This window comes from Oncorhynchus kisutch, linkage group LG29 (assembly GCF_002021735.2).
Source record: "Oncorhynchus kisutch isolate 150728-3 linkage group LG29, Okis_V2, whole genome shotgun sequence".
NCBI classification, from domain to species: domain Eukaryota; kingdom Metazoa; phylum Chordata; class Actinopteri; order Salmoniformes; family Salmonidae; genus Oncorhynchus; species Oncorhynchus kisutch.
In genome coordinates, this window is record NC_034202.2 from 22,059,373 (window position 1) to 22,075,350 (window position 15,978).

The window sequence follows — 15,978 nt, forward strand, 5'->3', positions numbered from 1 at the left end:
TTTAGACCATGAGAGTGAGAGAGACAGTGAGAGAGAAGGAGAGACATACATCTAAAATTGCAATTCATGAGTGCTGCAATTCATGAATCCTGCATAACCTGAGATAAGCACAAATATTTGTGTATTTTACCTAAATTACGCATCGATGGATGTCAATGGGAGACTAAGGTTAAGATTCAACCCATAGAGATGCTGAGGCAGTGAGACATGGCCTTACTTGGCACTTGATAAGCATGTTGAAGAAGTCATCGCTGGGCTCCTGGGGGTCTGTGTCAACACACAGGTGGCCCAGGTTGTTATTGGTGATCCTGAGGCCGGGCAGGTTGCTGACGCTGACCCGCTGGTCATCCAGGCGACGGCTCTGGGAGCTGACGATCAGGTCAAACAGCTCCTCTGTCTGGGGCGAGGTGATGAGCGCTGGATCTGAGAGAAAAGGGAGTTGGATTATATTCCTTTACTGTAATTGATCCCCCCAAAAATCAATGCCACACATTTCTGACTAGAGATGTCCGGCAATGTGTGCTTTGAGTGATGCATTGAGTCATGCATTGACGTGAAAGGAAGTTAATGGAAGTAATGGGATTCAGGGATCCTCATTCACATAGATTTCTCCTAGAATTTGGATTTGTACACCTTTCAAACCGAAACAGATTCACAACAGATCCTTAATGGAAGTAGTATCAGGGATCCTCTAGCTTTAGACTGTCGTAACAGCACTAATTCGCTAACCTACCTAGCATTTCATTAAGAGAGACAGCCCCTCCATTCTCGCCGTTTTCTCCATTCTCTACATTCGGGTCGTCAAGGTGGCAGCGCTGGTCGTCCATGCGGCTGCTCTGAAACTTGCTGAGGAGGTCGAAGAAGCAGTCCTCATCAGAGGGGTCACGACTTAGCTTCTGAAACAGAGAGACATGGACGCTAAGTGATAGAAGAGGCAGCACAAACCCTCATCCCACACACAATGACTCAATTGTCTCTTATATCCTTTTTATGTGGTTCATATTTGGCTCAGGGGGTGGCAGGTAGCCTAGTGGTTAGAGCATTGGGCCAGTTACTTAAAGGTTGCTAGATTGAGTCCCCGAGCTGACAAGGTAAAAATATCTTCTTCTGCCCCTGAACAAGGCAGTTAACCCACTGCTCCTAAGCTGTAATTGTATATTAGAATTTGCTCTTAACTAACTTGCCTAGTTAAATCAAGATTAAATAAAAAATTTGTATAAGATGATACCTTTTTTGGGGCGAGTGGTGTTCTGGATTTTATTTAAACAGCAAGTCAAGTTGAGATCACGGTCTCCTTCTCAGATGAGAGATTGATTTCAGCCACACCCGTTGCTGACAAATGTATAAAATCGAGCACACAGCCATGCAATCTCTATAGACAAACATTCATAGTACAATGGCCTTACTGAAGAGCTTAGTGACTTTCAACGTGGCACCGTCATAGGATGCCACCTTTCCAACAAGTCAGTTCGTCAAATATCTGCCCTGCTAGAGCTGCCCCGGTCAACTGTAAGTGCAGTTATTGTGAAGTGGAAACGTGTAGGAGCAACAACGGCTCAGCCTTGAAGTGGTAGGCCAAAAAGGCTAACAGAACGGGACCACCAAGTGCTGAAGCACCTTAGCGCATATAAATTGTCTGTCCACAGTTGCAACGCTCACTACCAAGTTCCAAACTGCCTCTGGAAGCAACGTCAGCACAAGCACTATTTGTTGGGAAACAATGTTGTTGGGAAACAATGGGTTTCCATGGCCGAGCAGCCGCACACAAGCCTAAGATCACCAATGACTCTGGAGCAGTGGAAACACGTTCTCTGCAGTGATGAATCACGCTTCACCATCTGGCAGTCCGAGGGACGAATCTGGGTTTGGTGGATGACAGGAGAACGCTACCTGACACAATGCATAGTGCCAACTGTAAAGTTCTGTGGAGGAGGAATAATGGTCTGGGACTGTTTTTCATGGTTCGGGCTAGGCCGATGGTTCGGGCTAGGAAAATCTTAACGCTACAGCATAAATTGACATTCTAGACGATTCTGTAGTTCCAACTTTGTGGCAGCAGTTTTGGGAAGGCCCTCTCCTGTTTCAGAATGACAATGCCCCCTTGCACAAAGTGAAGTCCATACAGAAATGGTTTATTGAGATCGGTGTAGAAGAACTTGACTGGACTGCACAGAGCCCTGACCGCAACCACATCGCCGGCCTAATCGCCCAACATCAGTGCCTGACCTCAATGCTCGTGGCTGAATGGAAGCAAGTCCTTGCAAAAATCTTCCAACATCTAGTGGAAAGCCTTCCCAGAAGAGTGGAGGCTGTTGATAAGCTAACTCCCATATTAATGCCCATGGTTTTAGAATGAGATGTTTGACGAGCAGGTGTCCACATACATTTGCTAGTGTAGATAGATAGAAATACAGATATCTATCTATCTAATCTAAGAAGCACCTTTGGCAGCGATTACAGATGTGAGTCTTTCAGGGTAAGTCTCTAAGAGCTTTCCACACCTGCACAACAATTACACAACATTTTCCCATTATTATTTTTAAAATACCTTCAAGCTCTGTCAAATTAGTTGTTGATAATTTCTATACAACCCCTTACAGGTTTGCAATATATTTTCAAGTAGATTTAAGTCAAAACTGTAACTCGGCCACTCCACACATTCACTGCCTTCTTGGTAAGCAACTGAAGTGTATATTTGGCCTTGTGTTTTAGGTTATTGTCCTGCTGAAAGGTGAATTTGTCTCCTAGTGTCTGCTGGAAAGTAGACAACCAGATTTTCCTCTAGGATTTTTCCTGAGCTTAGCTCTATTCAGTTTCTTTTTATATATGAAGAGTGGTACTCAGTGATGTGTTGTGTTACATTTTCCCTTTACATAATGCTTTGAATTCAGGACATAAAGTGCATTTCTTTGACACATTTTTTGCTGTTTTACTTCAGTGCCTTTCTCTGCAGCAACTGAGTTAGGTAGGACACCTGCATCTTTGTAGTGACTGGGTGTATTGATACACCATCCAAAGTGTAGTTAACAACTTCACCATGCTTAAAAGGATATTCAATGTCTGCTTTTTTATTTTCACTCTTCTGACAAACCTTCTTTGCGAGGTATTAGAAAACCTCCCGATTTTTGCTGTTGAATCTGTGTTTGAAATTCACTGCTCGACTGAGGGACCTTACAGATAATTGTATGTATAGCATACAGATATGAGGTAGGCATTAGAAAATACACAGTGCGAGTCCATGCAACTTAAGCAAATTTTTACTCCTGAACTTATTTAGGCTTGCCATAACCAAGGGGTTGAATACCTACAGTACTTAGCTTTTCATTTTTTATTAATTTGTACACATTTCTAAACACAAAATTGAACTTTGACATTCTGGGGTATTTTGTGTAGGCCAAAAATCTGAATTACATTTTTAAGCCTTAAGACAATTGAGACATGGGTTGTGTGCCATTCAGAAGGTGAATGGGCAAGACAAAAGATTGAAGTGCCTTTGAACGGGGTATAGTAGTGATGCCAGGCGCACCGGTTTGTGTCAAGAACTGCAACTCTGCTGGGTTTTTCAACAGTTTCCTGTGTGTATCAAGAATGGACCACCACCCAAAGGACATCCAGCCAACTTGACACAACTGTAGGGAAGCATTGCCCAGCATCCCTGTGGAACACTTGACACCTTGTAGAGTCCATTCCCTGACGAATTGAGGCTGTTCTGGTGGGGTGCAACTCAATATGAGGAAGCTGTTTGTGGAATGGCTATTAGTGTGATTCTCTTAGCCCAATGCAATCATTGGCAGTACAATTATTGTCTCTACACAGTAGTGTAGAGTGTAGTGTAGTACTTAAGTAAAAATACTTTAGAATACTACTTAAGGAGTTTTTTGGTGTATCTGTACTGTACTTTACTAAACTCAGCAAAAAAAGAAATGTCCCCTTTTCAGGACCCTGTCTTTCAAAGATAATTCGTAAAATCCAAATAACTTCACAGATCTTCATTGTAAAGGGTTTAAACACGGTTTCCCATGCCTGTTCAATGAACTGTAAACAATTAATGAACATGCACCTGTGGAACTCTCGTAAAGACACTAACAGCTTAACACTAAAGAGGCCTTTCTACTGGTTCTGAAAAACACCAAAAGAAAGATACCCAGGGTCCCTGCTCATCTGCGTGAACATGCCTTAGGCATGCTGCAAGGAGGCATGAGGACTGCAGATGTGGCCAGGGCAATAAATCGCAATGTCCGTACTGTGAAATGCCTAAGACAGCGTTACAGGGAGACAGGACGGACAGTTGATCGTCCTCGCAGTGGCAGACCACGTGTAACAACACCTGCACAGGATCGGTACATCTGAACATCACACCTGTGGGACAGGTACAGGATGGCAACAACAACTTCCCGAGTTACACCAGGAACGCACAATCCCTCCATCAGTACTCAGACTGTCCGAAATAGGCTGAGAGAGGCTGGACTGAGGGCTTGTAGGCCTGTTGTAAGGCATGTCCTCCCCAGACATCACCAGCAACAACGTCGCCTATGGGCACAAACCCACCGTCGCTGGACCAGACAGGACTGGTAAAAAGTGCTCTTCACTGAAGAGTCACAGTTTTGTCTCACCAGGGGTGATGGTCGGATTTGCGTTTATCGTCGAAGGAATGAGCGTTACACCGAGGCCTGTACTCTGGAGCGGAATCGATCTGGAGGTGGAGGGTCCGTCATGGTCTGGGGCGGTGTGTCACAGCATCATCGGACTGAGCTTGTTGTCATTGCAGGCAATCTCAACGCTGTGCATTACAGGGAAGAAATCCTCCGCCCTCATATGGTACCCTTCCTGCAGGCTCATCCTGACATGACCGACCAGCATGACAATGCCATCAGCCATACTGCTCGTTCTGTGCGTGATTTCCTGCAAGACAGGAATGTCCGTGTTCTGCCATGGCCACCGAAGAGCCCAGATCTCAATCCCATTGAGCACGTCTGGAACCTGTTGGATCGGAGGGTGAGAGCTAGGGCCATTCCCCCCAGAAATGTCCAGGAACTTGCAGGTGCCTTGGTGGAAGAGTGGGGTAACATCTCACAGCAAGAACTGTCAAATCTGCTACAGTCCATGAGGGGGAGATGCACGGCAGTACTTAATGCAGCTGGTGGCCACACCAGATACTGACTGTTACTATTGATTTTGACCCCCCACTTTGTTCAGGGACACATTATTCCATTTCTGTTAGTCACATGTCTGTGGAACTTGTTCAGTTTATATCTCAGTTGTTGAATCTTATGTTCATACAAATATTTACACATTTTAAGTTTGCTGAAATTAAACGCATTTGACAGTGAAGGACGTTTATTTATGTTTTTTGGCATCTTTTACTTTACAACATTCCTAAAGAAAATAATGTACTTTTTACTCCATACATTTTCCCTGACACCCAAAAGTACTCGTTACATTCGGACAGGAAAATGGTCCAATTCACACACTTATTAAGAAAACACTGCTGGTCATCCCTACTGCATCTGTACTTGCGGACTCATTAAACACAAATGCTTCGTTTGTAAATTATGTCTGAGTGTTAGAGTGTGCCCCATGGAAAATTCTGCTGTCTGGTTTGCTTATTATAAGGAATGTTAAAGGTTTTTTACTTTTACTTTTCATACTCAAGTATATTTTAGCAGTTCCATTTATTTTATTTTTATTTCACCTTTATTTAACCAGGTAGGCTAGTTGAGAACAAGTTCTCATTTGCAACTGCGACCTGGCCAAGATAAAGCATAGCAATTCGACACATACAACAACACAGAGTTACACATGGAATAAACAAAACATACAGTCAATAATACAGTAGAATAATACACAAGAAAACAAAAAGTCTATGTACAGTGAGTGTAAATGACGTAAGATAAGGGAGTTAAGGCAATAAATAGGACATGGTGGCGAAGTAATTACAATATAGCAATTAAAACACTGGATTGGTAGATGTGCAGAAGATGAATGTGCAAGTAGAGATACTGGGGTGCAAAGGAGCTAGATAAATAAATACTGTATGGGGATGAGGTAGGTAGATAGATGGGCTGTTTACAGATGGGCTATGTACAGGTGCAGTGATCTGTGAGATGCTGGTGCTTAAAGCTAGTGAGGGAAATATCAGTCTCCAGCTTCAGAAATTTTTGCAATTCTTCCAGTCATTGGCAGGAGAGAACTGGAAGGAAAGACGACCAAAAGAGGAATTGGCTTTGGGGGTGACCAGTGAGATATACCTGCTCGAGTGCTACAAGTGGGTGCTGCTATGGTGACCAGTGAGCGAAGATAAGGCGGGGCTTTACCTAGCAGAGACTTGTAGATAACCTGTAGCCAGTGGGTTTGGCGACGGGTATGACGAGTATGAAGCGAGGGCCAACCAACGAGAGCGTACAGGTCGCAATGGTGGGTAGTGTATGGGGCTTTGGTGACAAAACAGATGACACTGTGATAGACTGCATCCAGTTTGTTGAGTAGAGTGTTGGAGGCTATTTTACAGATGACATCATCGAAGTCAAGGATCGGTAGGATGGTCAGTTTTACGAGGGTATGTTTGGCAGACTTTTACTCAAGTAGCATTTTACTGGGTGACTGACTTTTACTTGAGTCATTTTGTATTAAAGTATCTTAACTTTTACTCAACTATGACAATTGAGTACTTTTTCCAGCACTGCCTCTACATAATTTTAACGATCTGTGTGTTGCATTAAAAATCAAGTTGTTGTTGTTTAAGTTGTTCTTAACCTTTTCCTAGCACTTTGGACACAATACGCCTTTGATACTGCCTGGAATAGCGTACTGCCTGGAATAGCGTACTGCCTGGAATAGCGCATATGTCACGATTTCCGCTGAAGTTGGTCCCTCTCCTTGTTCGGGCGGCGTTCGGCGGTCCAAGTCACCGACCTCATTTTCCTTTGGTTTTGTCTTGTCTTCCATCACACCTGGTTCCAATCCCATCAATTACATGTGTATTTAACCCTCTGTTCCCCCCCATGTCCATGTCGGTGATTGTTTGTTGTAAGTGCTTGTGCAGGTCTGTCCTGGTGTGTGTCGGGTTATATACCCATTATTTGATGGTTCTGTTTTCCAGTGGGGTTTTTTGTTATTAAACTGCGCTGTTTGGAAACAGTTTTTGCTCTCCAGCGTCTGACTTCTCTGCCGCCAGTACGCACCACTAACAGCATAACAGTGTTCTTACAATCTGACCAATTATGTCCCTCAGTGCTGAGAATGCCCTACCTAGGGTATATACCTTGGCCTAGATCTTCAAGGTTGCTCAATCTGTCACCTGACATAATGTAAAAATAAACCTCCTTTCTTGTCCACTCTAAATTTCACATGAATAACGAAACTAGATCTTTCAAAGCTATCAACACCTCAGTGTTAATATGTTGATGAATATGTTACAAATAATGTGTACTGTTATAACGAGCTTATTCCAATGTATATATGATTATTCATCACTATTTACATCACTTTTGTTTATTTGGGTCAAACAATAGCACAACCTCTTTATACAGTACACATAAATTATCCAGAATCAACATCCCAGTACTACAGTATAGCCATCTCCAATTTCCACCCTCAGGATACATTAACATGATTCTCTGCACTGAGGAAGTGTGTGATCCTGCCTCCATGTTGATGATAAATGCCTTGGCAGGTTAATGGTAGACATCAAAGGCGGTAAACTATAGGACACATCATGGATCAGTAATGGCTGATGGTGTTATTATCCCCCTGGATGTCATACCATAATGACATCCCATTATGGCACAATCAACACCAAGCATTATCGCCAAACAAATCGAACTGGATACACAACGTACAATCCCATTACGTTCTGGTAGCAAATTAGATTGACTAAACATTTGCTTTGATAATTGAAAACCTTTAAAACTCAATTTGGTGCAGCGTGATATAGATAAAGGGCAACTCACAGTGAACAAGAACCAGAATCAGGTCAGAGACTAGAATGTTCAGTAGTACGATACAACAGTGATATTGCTATAGGCGGTCACATTTTCAGCAGCAACTTTTCTTGTGAAAACTTCATAACAAAATTAGACTACCCTTCAAACGTTGCTTTACTGGGTATTATAAATGCATTTCAATGTGTCTGACTCTCTGGCAAAGCAAGAAAAACAGACATTTAGGCTAACACTTAGTGTTGCTATCTAACTAGTCTATCATCCATCAAACAATCATTTTGATAAAGAGTATGAACTGACTTACCACACAAGCACCTCTCTTTCCCTTTCTCTCTCTCCGAGCGCTCTCCCCTTCCCTCACTCTCCACACGCCTGACTCACTCCCCTCTCTTCCCCCACCACTCTCCTCCTTTCTACCACCTCCCTCTCTCTCTCTTCCCCTCACCACTTCCCTCTCTCTCCCATCTCTCATCCCCTCGTCACCATCTCTCACTTTCTCTTTCCCTCCCTCTCTCTCTTCCCCTCGCCATCTCCCTCCCTCCCACCCTTTCTCTCCCCCTCGCCAATTCCCTCCGACTCTCTCCCTCCCTTCCCCTCTCTCCCTCGCCACATCTCTCCCTCCCTTCCCCTCTCTCCCTCGCCACCTCTCTCTCTCTCTCTCTCCCCCTCGCCACCTCTCTCTCTCTCTCTGTGCCTCCCCCTCGCCTCCCTCGCCACCTCCCTCCCTCTTCCCCCCCTCCCTCTTCCCCCCTCCCTCTCTCTCCCCCTCACTCCCTCTCTCCACCTGCCTCCCTTGCCACCTCCCCACTCTTTACCTCCCTCCCTCTTCCCCTCGCCACCTCCCTCCCTCTTCCCCTCGCCACCTCCCTCTCTCGCCATCTCCCTCCCTCGCCACCTCCCTCCCTCTTCCCCTCGCCACCTCCCTCCCTCTTCCCCTCGCCACCTCCCTCGCCACCTCCCTCCCTCTCCCCTCGCCACCTCCTTCTCTAGCCACCTCCTTCCCTCTTCCCCTCGCCACCTCCCTCTTCCCCTCCCCTCGCCACCTCCCTCCCCTCGCCACCTCCCTCCCCACCTCCCTCCCCTCGCCACCTCCCGCTCTCGCCACCTCCTGCCAACTCCCGCTCTCGCCACCTCGCCCTTGGCACAGGAAGCTTAATAATGGCCTCCACTTTTGCCATGAATGGTCAGACTGTTCCTTGACCCACTAGCTTTCCTAGGTTGCAAGTTATGCAAGATACGGTCATACATCTTGACCAGTAATCAGCTGCTTCCTAAACAGTGTCAACTGTAAGGATCCTCTCTCTTTTCAGAGGTCCTACCAACCCGCTCTCCTTTGGGCTCTTCAAAGGAGTGGTCAACTCAAGAGTTCTACCAAAATCCAATCTGGTCTCAGAGCATTTTGTATTATTCTGTACTTAAATCTGAACACTCAATTTAGTATGATATGTTACATTTCGTGTGGTATGTATTAATTTGTGGATGACCATTAGCCAATTCACATTTGATGTTATGAATTACAGTTAGTATTATATGTTACGAATTTGAAAAATGTCCAAAATGTTACCAATTTGTAAAACATACAATAATGCTACTAAGTTTAAGGTTAGGGTCAGCTAACATGCTAAGTAGTTGAAAAGTTACTTATTAACTAAAATGCGAAAGTTGTCCATGATGAGATTCGAACTTGCAACCCCAGGGTTGCTAGATGTTCTCGTTATACTCCCACCCATGCACCTCAACCAACCACTCTACTTTCCTGTTTGCCTTAACTTCTTCGATATAGGGGCGCTCTTTTAATTTTTGAATAAAAAAACGTTCCCGTTTTAAACAAGATATTTTGTCACGAAAAGATGCTCGACTATGCATATAATTGACAGCTTTGGAAAGAAAACACTCTGACGTTTCCAAAACTGCAAAGATATTGTCTGTGAGTGCCACAAAACTAATGCTACAGGCGAAACCAAGATGAAATTTCATACAGGAAGTGCCCCAGATTTTGAATGCGCTGTGTTCCAATGTCTCCTTATGGCTGTGAATGCGCCAGGAATGAGCCTACACTTTCTGTCGTTTCCCCAAGGTGTCTGCAGCATTGTGACGTATTTGTAGGCATATCATTGGAAGATTGACCATAAGAGACTACATTTACCAGGTGTCCGCTTGGTGTCCTCCGTCGAAATTATTGCGTAATCTCCAGCTGCGTGCATTTTTCCATTTGGTTCAGAGGAGAAACCAAACTGCTACGAATGATTTATCATTGAATAGATATGTGAAAAACACCTTGAGGATTGATTCTAAACAACGTTTGCCATGTTTCTGTCGATATTATGGAGTTAATTTGAAAAAAAGTTTGGCGTTGTAATGACTGAATTTTCTGTTTTTTTTCTTAGCCAAACATGATGAACAAAACAGAGCGATTTCTCCTACACAAATAATATTTTTGGAAAAACTGAACATTTGCTATCTAACTGAGAGTCTCCTCATTGAAAACATCCGAAGTTCTTCAAAGGTAAATGATTTTATTTGAATGCTTTTCTTGTTTTTGTGAAAATGTTGCCTGCTGAATGCTAGGCTTAATGCTATGCTAGCTATCAATACTCTTACACAAATGCTTGTGTAGCTATGGTTGAAAAGCATATTTAGAAAATCTGAGATGACAGTGTTGTTAACAAAAGGCTAAGCTTGTGAGCCAATAAATTTATTTCATTTAATTTGCGATTTTCATGAATAGTTAACGTTGCATTATGGTAATGAGCTTGAGGCTATGATTACGCTCCCGGATACGGGATTGCTCGACGCAAGAAGTTAAGTAAACATACCAAACAGAACATATAATATTTGTGTGTCCCGGAAAACATTTACTACGTTACGTCTAGTCACTGAGACCAGGCTGAAAAGTCAGGACCACACAGAAATGTTTCAGACAGATCAAATATGGTGAGACTACTGACATCCTCCTCAAAACTAGACTTGCTCTCAGCAATCTTCTTAGACATAGCACGTGTAAAAGCACCAGCTAGGAACACTCTAGGGTATTTCTCTGATAACCCATCAGGTTCCTCTACTCTGGCACCTAACAAACAACAGAATTCACCACAACTTTCCCTCCCACCAAATCATTGCCTAAAATCAACAAGACTCCCTTCACAGGTTGGGTAGGCTTCACTCCAACGACCACGCGACCAGAAACAAGATCAGACTTGAGTTCCACATTCTACAAGCAACCCATTTCCACGCCTTGAACCAACACAGTCACCAGTTGCTGAAGTGTCAAACAAAATGAAGGACTGGGCGGCCCCAGTGTCTTCCAGTATCTTCATTGGCTGTTTAACAGCATCACCACTCTGCAGAGATAAAAACCCTTCTGAAACAAAGGGTTCATTCAAATCTGATCTTGTTTAGGAGATAAACCAGTCCCAACCAGAGACTTAATGCGCTGGAGGGCTCCCACAAGAAGAAAGCGTTTTCTCTCAAAATGTTCTGTTTCAACTTAGGACAGACACAGAGACAAATATGGCTTTTCTCATTTCTCAAGTTCTGTCCATCCTTGTCTCTGGGTGCTGGTGGAAAAGACAAACCTTGTAGTGAGAGAGGACTTCTCTGGATAGTTTTTTTGTGTAGGGATATTAGTACTTTGTGCTTTAGTGGAAAACATTGTCAACTGTAGGGGTGCCCATGTTTCTGGGGATCAGAGTTGCCCGGTAAAAGAGGCGGCAGGTTCAGGTGGCCAGGGTCAGAGAGGCAGGTTGAGGTGGCCAGGGTCAGAGAGGCAGGTTGAGGTGGCCAGGGTCAGAGAGGCAGGTTGAGGTGGCCAGGGTCAGAGAGGCAGGTTGAGGTGGCCAGGGTCAAAGCAGTGCAGAAGATGTCATATTCTGAGGCAGTGAAGAAAGTAGGAGGGTGGGGGATTCTGAGAGGATCCCTGTGAATAGTAGATCTCTGCCAGAACAGAGGGATAGGCCGATGAGTGATATGTTTCAGTAAGGTTGGCTTCTTAGTGTTCATAGCAATGATTATCAACTGTACTGCAGAGATGGTACTTAAGAAAATAGATGTTGTAGTGGCAGCTGCAGAAAAGTACTTGGGGATATGAGATTTCACTTCAGAAGAGTTACAGGGTGTGTTAGCGGTAGTGCCCAGAATGGTATGAAGAGTGATCTGATGAATAGCAATTAATTGCAAAGTCCCTCTTTGCCATACAAATGACCTGAACCCCCAAAAAACATTTATACTGCATTTCAGCCCTGCCACAAAAGGACCAGCTGACATCATGTCAGTGATTCTCTCATTAACACGGGTGTGAGTGTTGACGAGGACAAGGCTAGAGATCACTCTGTCGTGCTGATTGAGTTTGAATAACAGACTGGAAGCTTCAAAAGGAGGGTGATGCTTGGAATCATTGTTCTTCCTCTGTCAACCATGGTTACCTGCAAGGAAACATGTGCCGTCATCATCGCTTTGCACAAAAAGGGCTTCACAGGCAAGGATATTGCTGCCAGTAAGATTGCACCTAAATCAACCATTTATCGGATCATCAAGAACTTCAAGGAGAGCGGTTCAATTGTTGTGAAGAAGGCTTCAGGGCGCCCAAGAATGTCCAGCAAGCGCCAGGACCATCTCCTAAAGTTGATTCAGCTGCGGGGTCTGGGCACCACCAGTACAAAGCTTGCTCAGGAATGGCAGCAGGCAGGTGTAAGTACATCTGCACGCACAGTGAGGCAAAGACTTTTGGAGGATGGCCTGGTGTCAAGAAGGGCAGAAAAGAAGCCACTTCTCCCCAGGAAAAACATCAGGGACAGACTGATATTCTGCAAAAGGTACAGGGATTGGACTGTTGAGGACTGGGGTAAAGTCATTTTCTCTGATGAATCCCCTATCCGATTGTTTGGGGCATCAGGAAAAAAGCTTGTCCAGAGAAGACAAGGTGAGCACTACCATCAGCCTTGTGTCATGCCATCAGTAAAGCATCCTGAGACCATTCATGTGTGGGGTTGCTTCTCAGCCAAGGGAAAAGGCTCACTCACAATTCTGCCTAAGAGCACAGCCATGAATAAAGAATGGTACCAACACGTCCTCATAGAGCAACTTCTCCCAACCATCCAGGAACAGTTCGGTGACGAACAACGCCTTTTCCAGCATGATGGAGCACCTTGCCATAAGGCAAAAGTGATAACTAGTGGCTCTGGGAACAAAACATCGATATTTTGGGTCCATGGCCAGGAAACTCCTCCGACCTTAATCCCATTGAGAACTTGTGATCAATCCTCAAGAGACGGGTGGACAAACAAACTCCAAGGATTGATTATGCAAGAATGGGCTGCCAACAGTTAGGATGTATCCCAGAAGTTAATTGACAGCATGCCAGGGCGGATTGCAGAGGTCTTGAAAAAGAAGGGTCAACATTGCAAATATTGACTCCTTGCATCAACTTCATGTAATTGTCAATAAAAGCCTTTGCAACTTATGAAATGCTTGTAATGATACTTCAGTATTCAATAGTAACATCTGACAAAAATATCTAAAGACACTGGTGCAGCATTATTTGTGGAAATTAATGTGTGTCATTCAAAACTTTTGGCCACGACTGTACACACACACACACACACACACACACACACACACACACACACACACACACACACACACACACACACACACACACACACACACACACACACACACACACACACACACACACACAAATATACACAGTTGAAGTCGGAAGTTTACATACACTTAGATTGGAGTCATTAGAACTTGTTTTTCAAAAACTCCACAAATGTCTGTTTAACAAACTACAGTTTTGGCAAGTCAGTAAGGACATCTACTTTGTGCATGACAAGTACGTTTGCCAATAATTGTTTACAGACAGATTATATCACTGTATCACAATTCCAGTGGGTCAGAAGTTTACATACACTAAGTTGACTGTGCCTTTAAACAGCTTGGAAAATTCCAGAAAATGATGTAATGGCCTTAGAAGCTTCTGATAGGCTAATTGACATCATATGAGTCAATTGGAGGTGTACCTGTGGATGTATTTCAAGGCCTACCTTCATACCCAGTGCCTTGTTGCTTGACATCATGGGAAAATCCCAAGAAATTAGGAAAGACCTCAGAAAAAAACATTGTAGACCTCCACAAGTCTAGTTCATCCTTGGGAGCAATTTCCAAATGCCTGAAGGTACCACGTTCATCTGTACCATCAATAGTACGCAAGTATAAACACCATGGGACCACGCAGCCGTCATACCGCTCAGGAAGGTGACCCGTTCTGTCTCCTAGAGATGAACGTACTCTGGTCTGATGAAACAAAAATATAACTGTTTGGCCATAATGACCATCATTATGTTTGGAGGAAAAAGGGGGATGCTTGCAAGCCGAAAAACACCATCCCAACCGTGAAGCACGTGGGTGGCAGCATCATGTTGTGGGGGTACTTTGCTGCAGGAGGGACTGGTGCACTTCACAAAATAGATGGCATCATGAGGATGGAAAATGATGTGGATATATTAAAGCAACATCTCAAGACATCAAGTCAGGAAGTTAAAGCTTGGTCGCAAATGGGTCTTCAAATGGCCAATGACCCCAAGCATACTTCCAAAGTTGTGGCAAAATGGCTTAAAGGACAACAAAGTGAAGGTATTTGGAGTGGCCATCACAAAGCCCTGACCGCAATCGTATAGAAAATTTGTGGGCAGAACTGAAAAAGCATGTGCGAGCAAGGAGGCCTACAAACCGGACTCAGTTACACCAGCTCTTGTCAGGAGGAATGGGCCAAATTTACCCAACTTATTGTGGGAAGCTTGTGGAAGGCCACCTGAAATGTTTGACCCAAGTTAAACAATTTAAAGGCAATGCTACCAAATACTAATTGAGTGTATGTAAACTTCTGACCCACTGGGAATGTGATGAAAGAAATGCTGAAATAAATTATTCTCTACTATTATACTGACATTTCACATTATTAAAATAAAGTGGTCATTTTAATAAAGTTAATTTTCCATGGCAAGCCATTCTTAAAATAAAGTGGTGATCCTAAAACATGTCAGGAACTGTGAAAACCTGAGTTTAAATGTATTTGGCTAAGGTGTATGTAAACTTCCGACTTCAACTGTATAATTGTTTGTTTGTATATATGTACAGTTGAAGTCAGAAGTTTATACACCTTTTTACTACATTTAATCCTAGTAAAAATTCCCTGTTTTAGGATCACCACTTTATTTTAAGAATGTGAAATGTCAGAATAATAGTAGAGAGAATGATTTATATCAGCTAATATATATATTTTTTTTTTCTCCACAAAGTGTAATGAATTTATACTATAGTTCAGTTGGGGGTGGCAATGCAACATATTGGATCCCAACCACCGTTAAACTCCACCAAAGAAAAATATTCTAATCTGTGTGTGCCACACCCAAACAGAACCAACCAAAAACAGAATCCAGAGATAAACCAAAGACTGTAACACAGACCTTTTCAACTCGCATTTTTTTTTGAAGAACAACTTGTGACCTGGTGTGAAACAAATAGACCAAAGTTCAAATACCATTTTTATTGAGCTTATTTCTGTAGACAAGAGAAAGATTAGCCAGATGAAGTCCACTTTGTCTCCATTTCAACCCCAAATTGCACAACCTCTATTTTAGTCAGTCATTAAATAACAGGCTTCCTTCATACAATGGCTTCCTCGCCCTTTTCCATGTCAAGCCACTGATTGCAACAATTAACAGCATCACAGAACCGGGACGCATGGTTGGCCGCCTCAGATGCCAAGTGACAGCAAAGCACAACCGCTTTGGCTGACTCTGGCCGAGGATGCCCTAAGGATAACGGAAGCACAAAGGAATATTGTTGTGAACAATCTAGAGCAGTCAGAAAGGCCTGCAGGTTTACTTTGTGTTATTCCTGGATGCTGATTTATTCTGACGCCATCAGACACAGCACTCCTGTCTCTACTAGGAATTAACCTGGAGATCTAGATTGTCCAATAACCCTCATTAAATCACATCATGTCTCACCTATGGCACTTTCCCTTGCCTCT

The 15,978-nt window shown here is 43.6% G+C and overlaps 1 protein-coding gene across 3 annotated transcripts in view; it reads right to left on the reverse strand.

Moving 5' to 3' along the window:
• The window catches only part of LOC109874129 (G-protein-signaling modulator 1-like), a 66,780-nt gene that overhangs the window by 3,827 nt on the left and 46,975 nt on the right, over nt 1-15,978 (reverse strand). For all 3 annotated transcript variants that reach the window (XM_020465922.2, XM_020465923.2, XM_020465921.2), the window contains exons 12-13: nt 734-896; nt 218-423 (exon numbers count right to left, since the gene is read on the reverse strand). In XM_020465922.2, the coding sequence (XP_020321511.1) occupies nt 218-423; nt 734-896 (369 nt within the window). The remainder of the gene's footprint in view (nt 1-217; nt 424-733; nt 897-15,978) is intronic.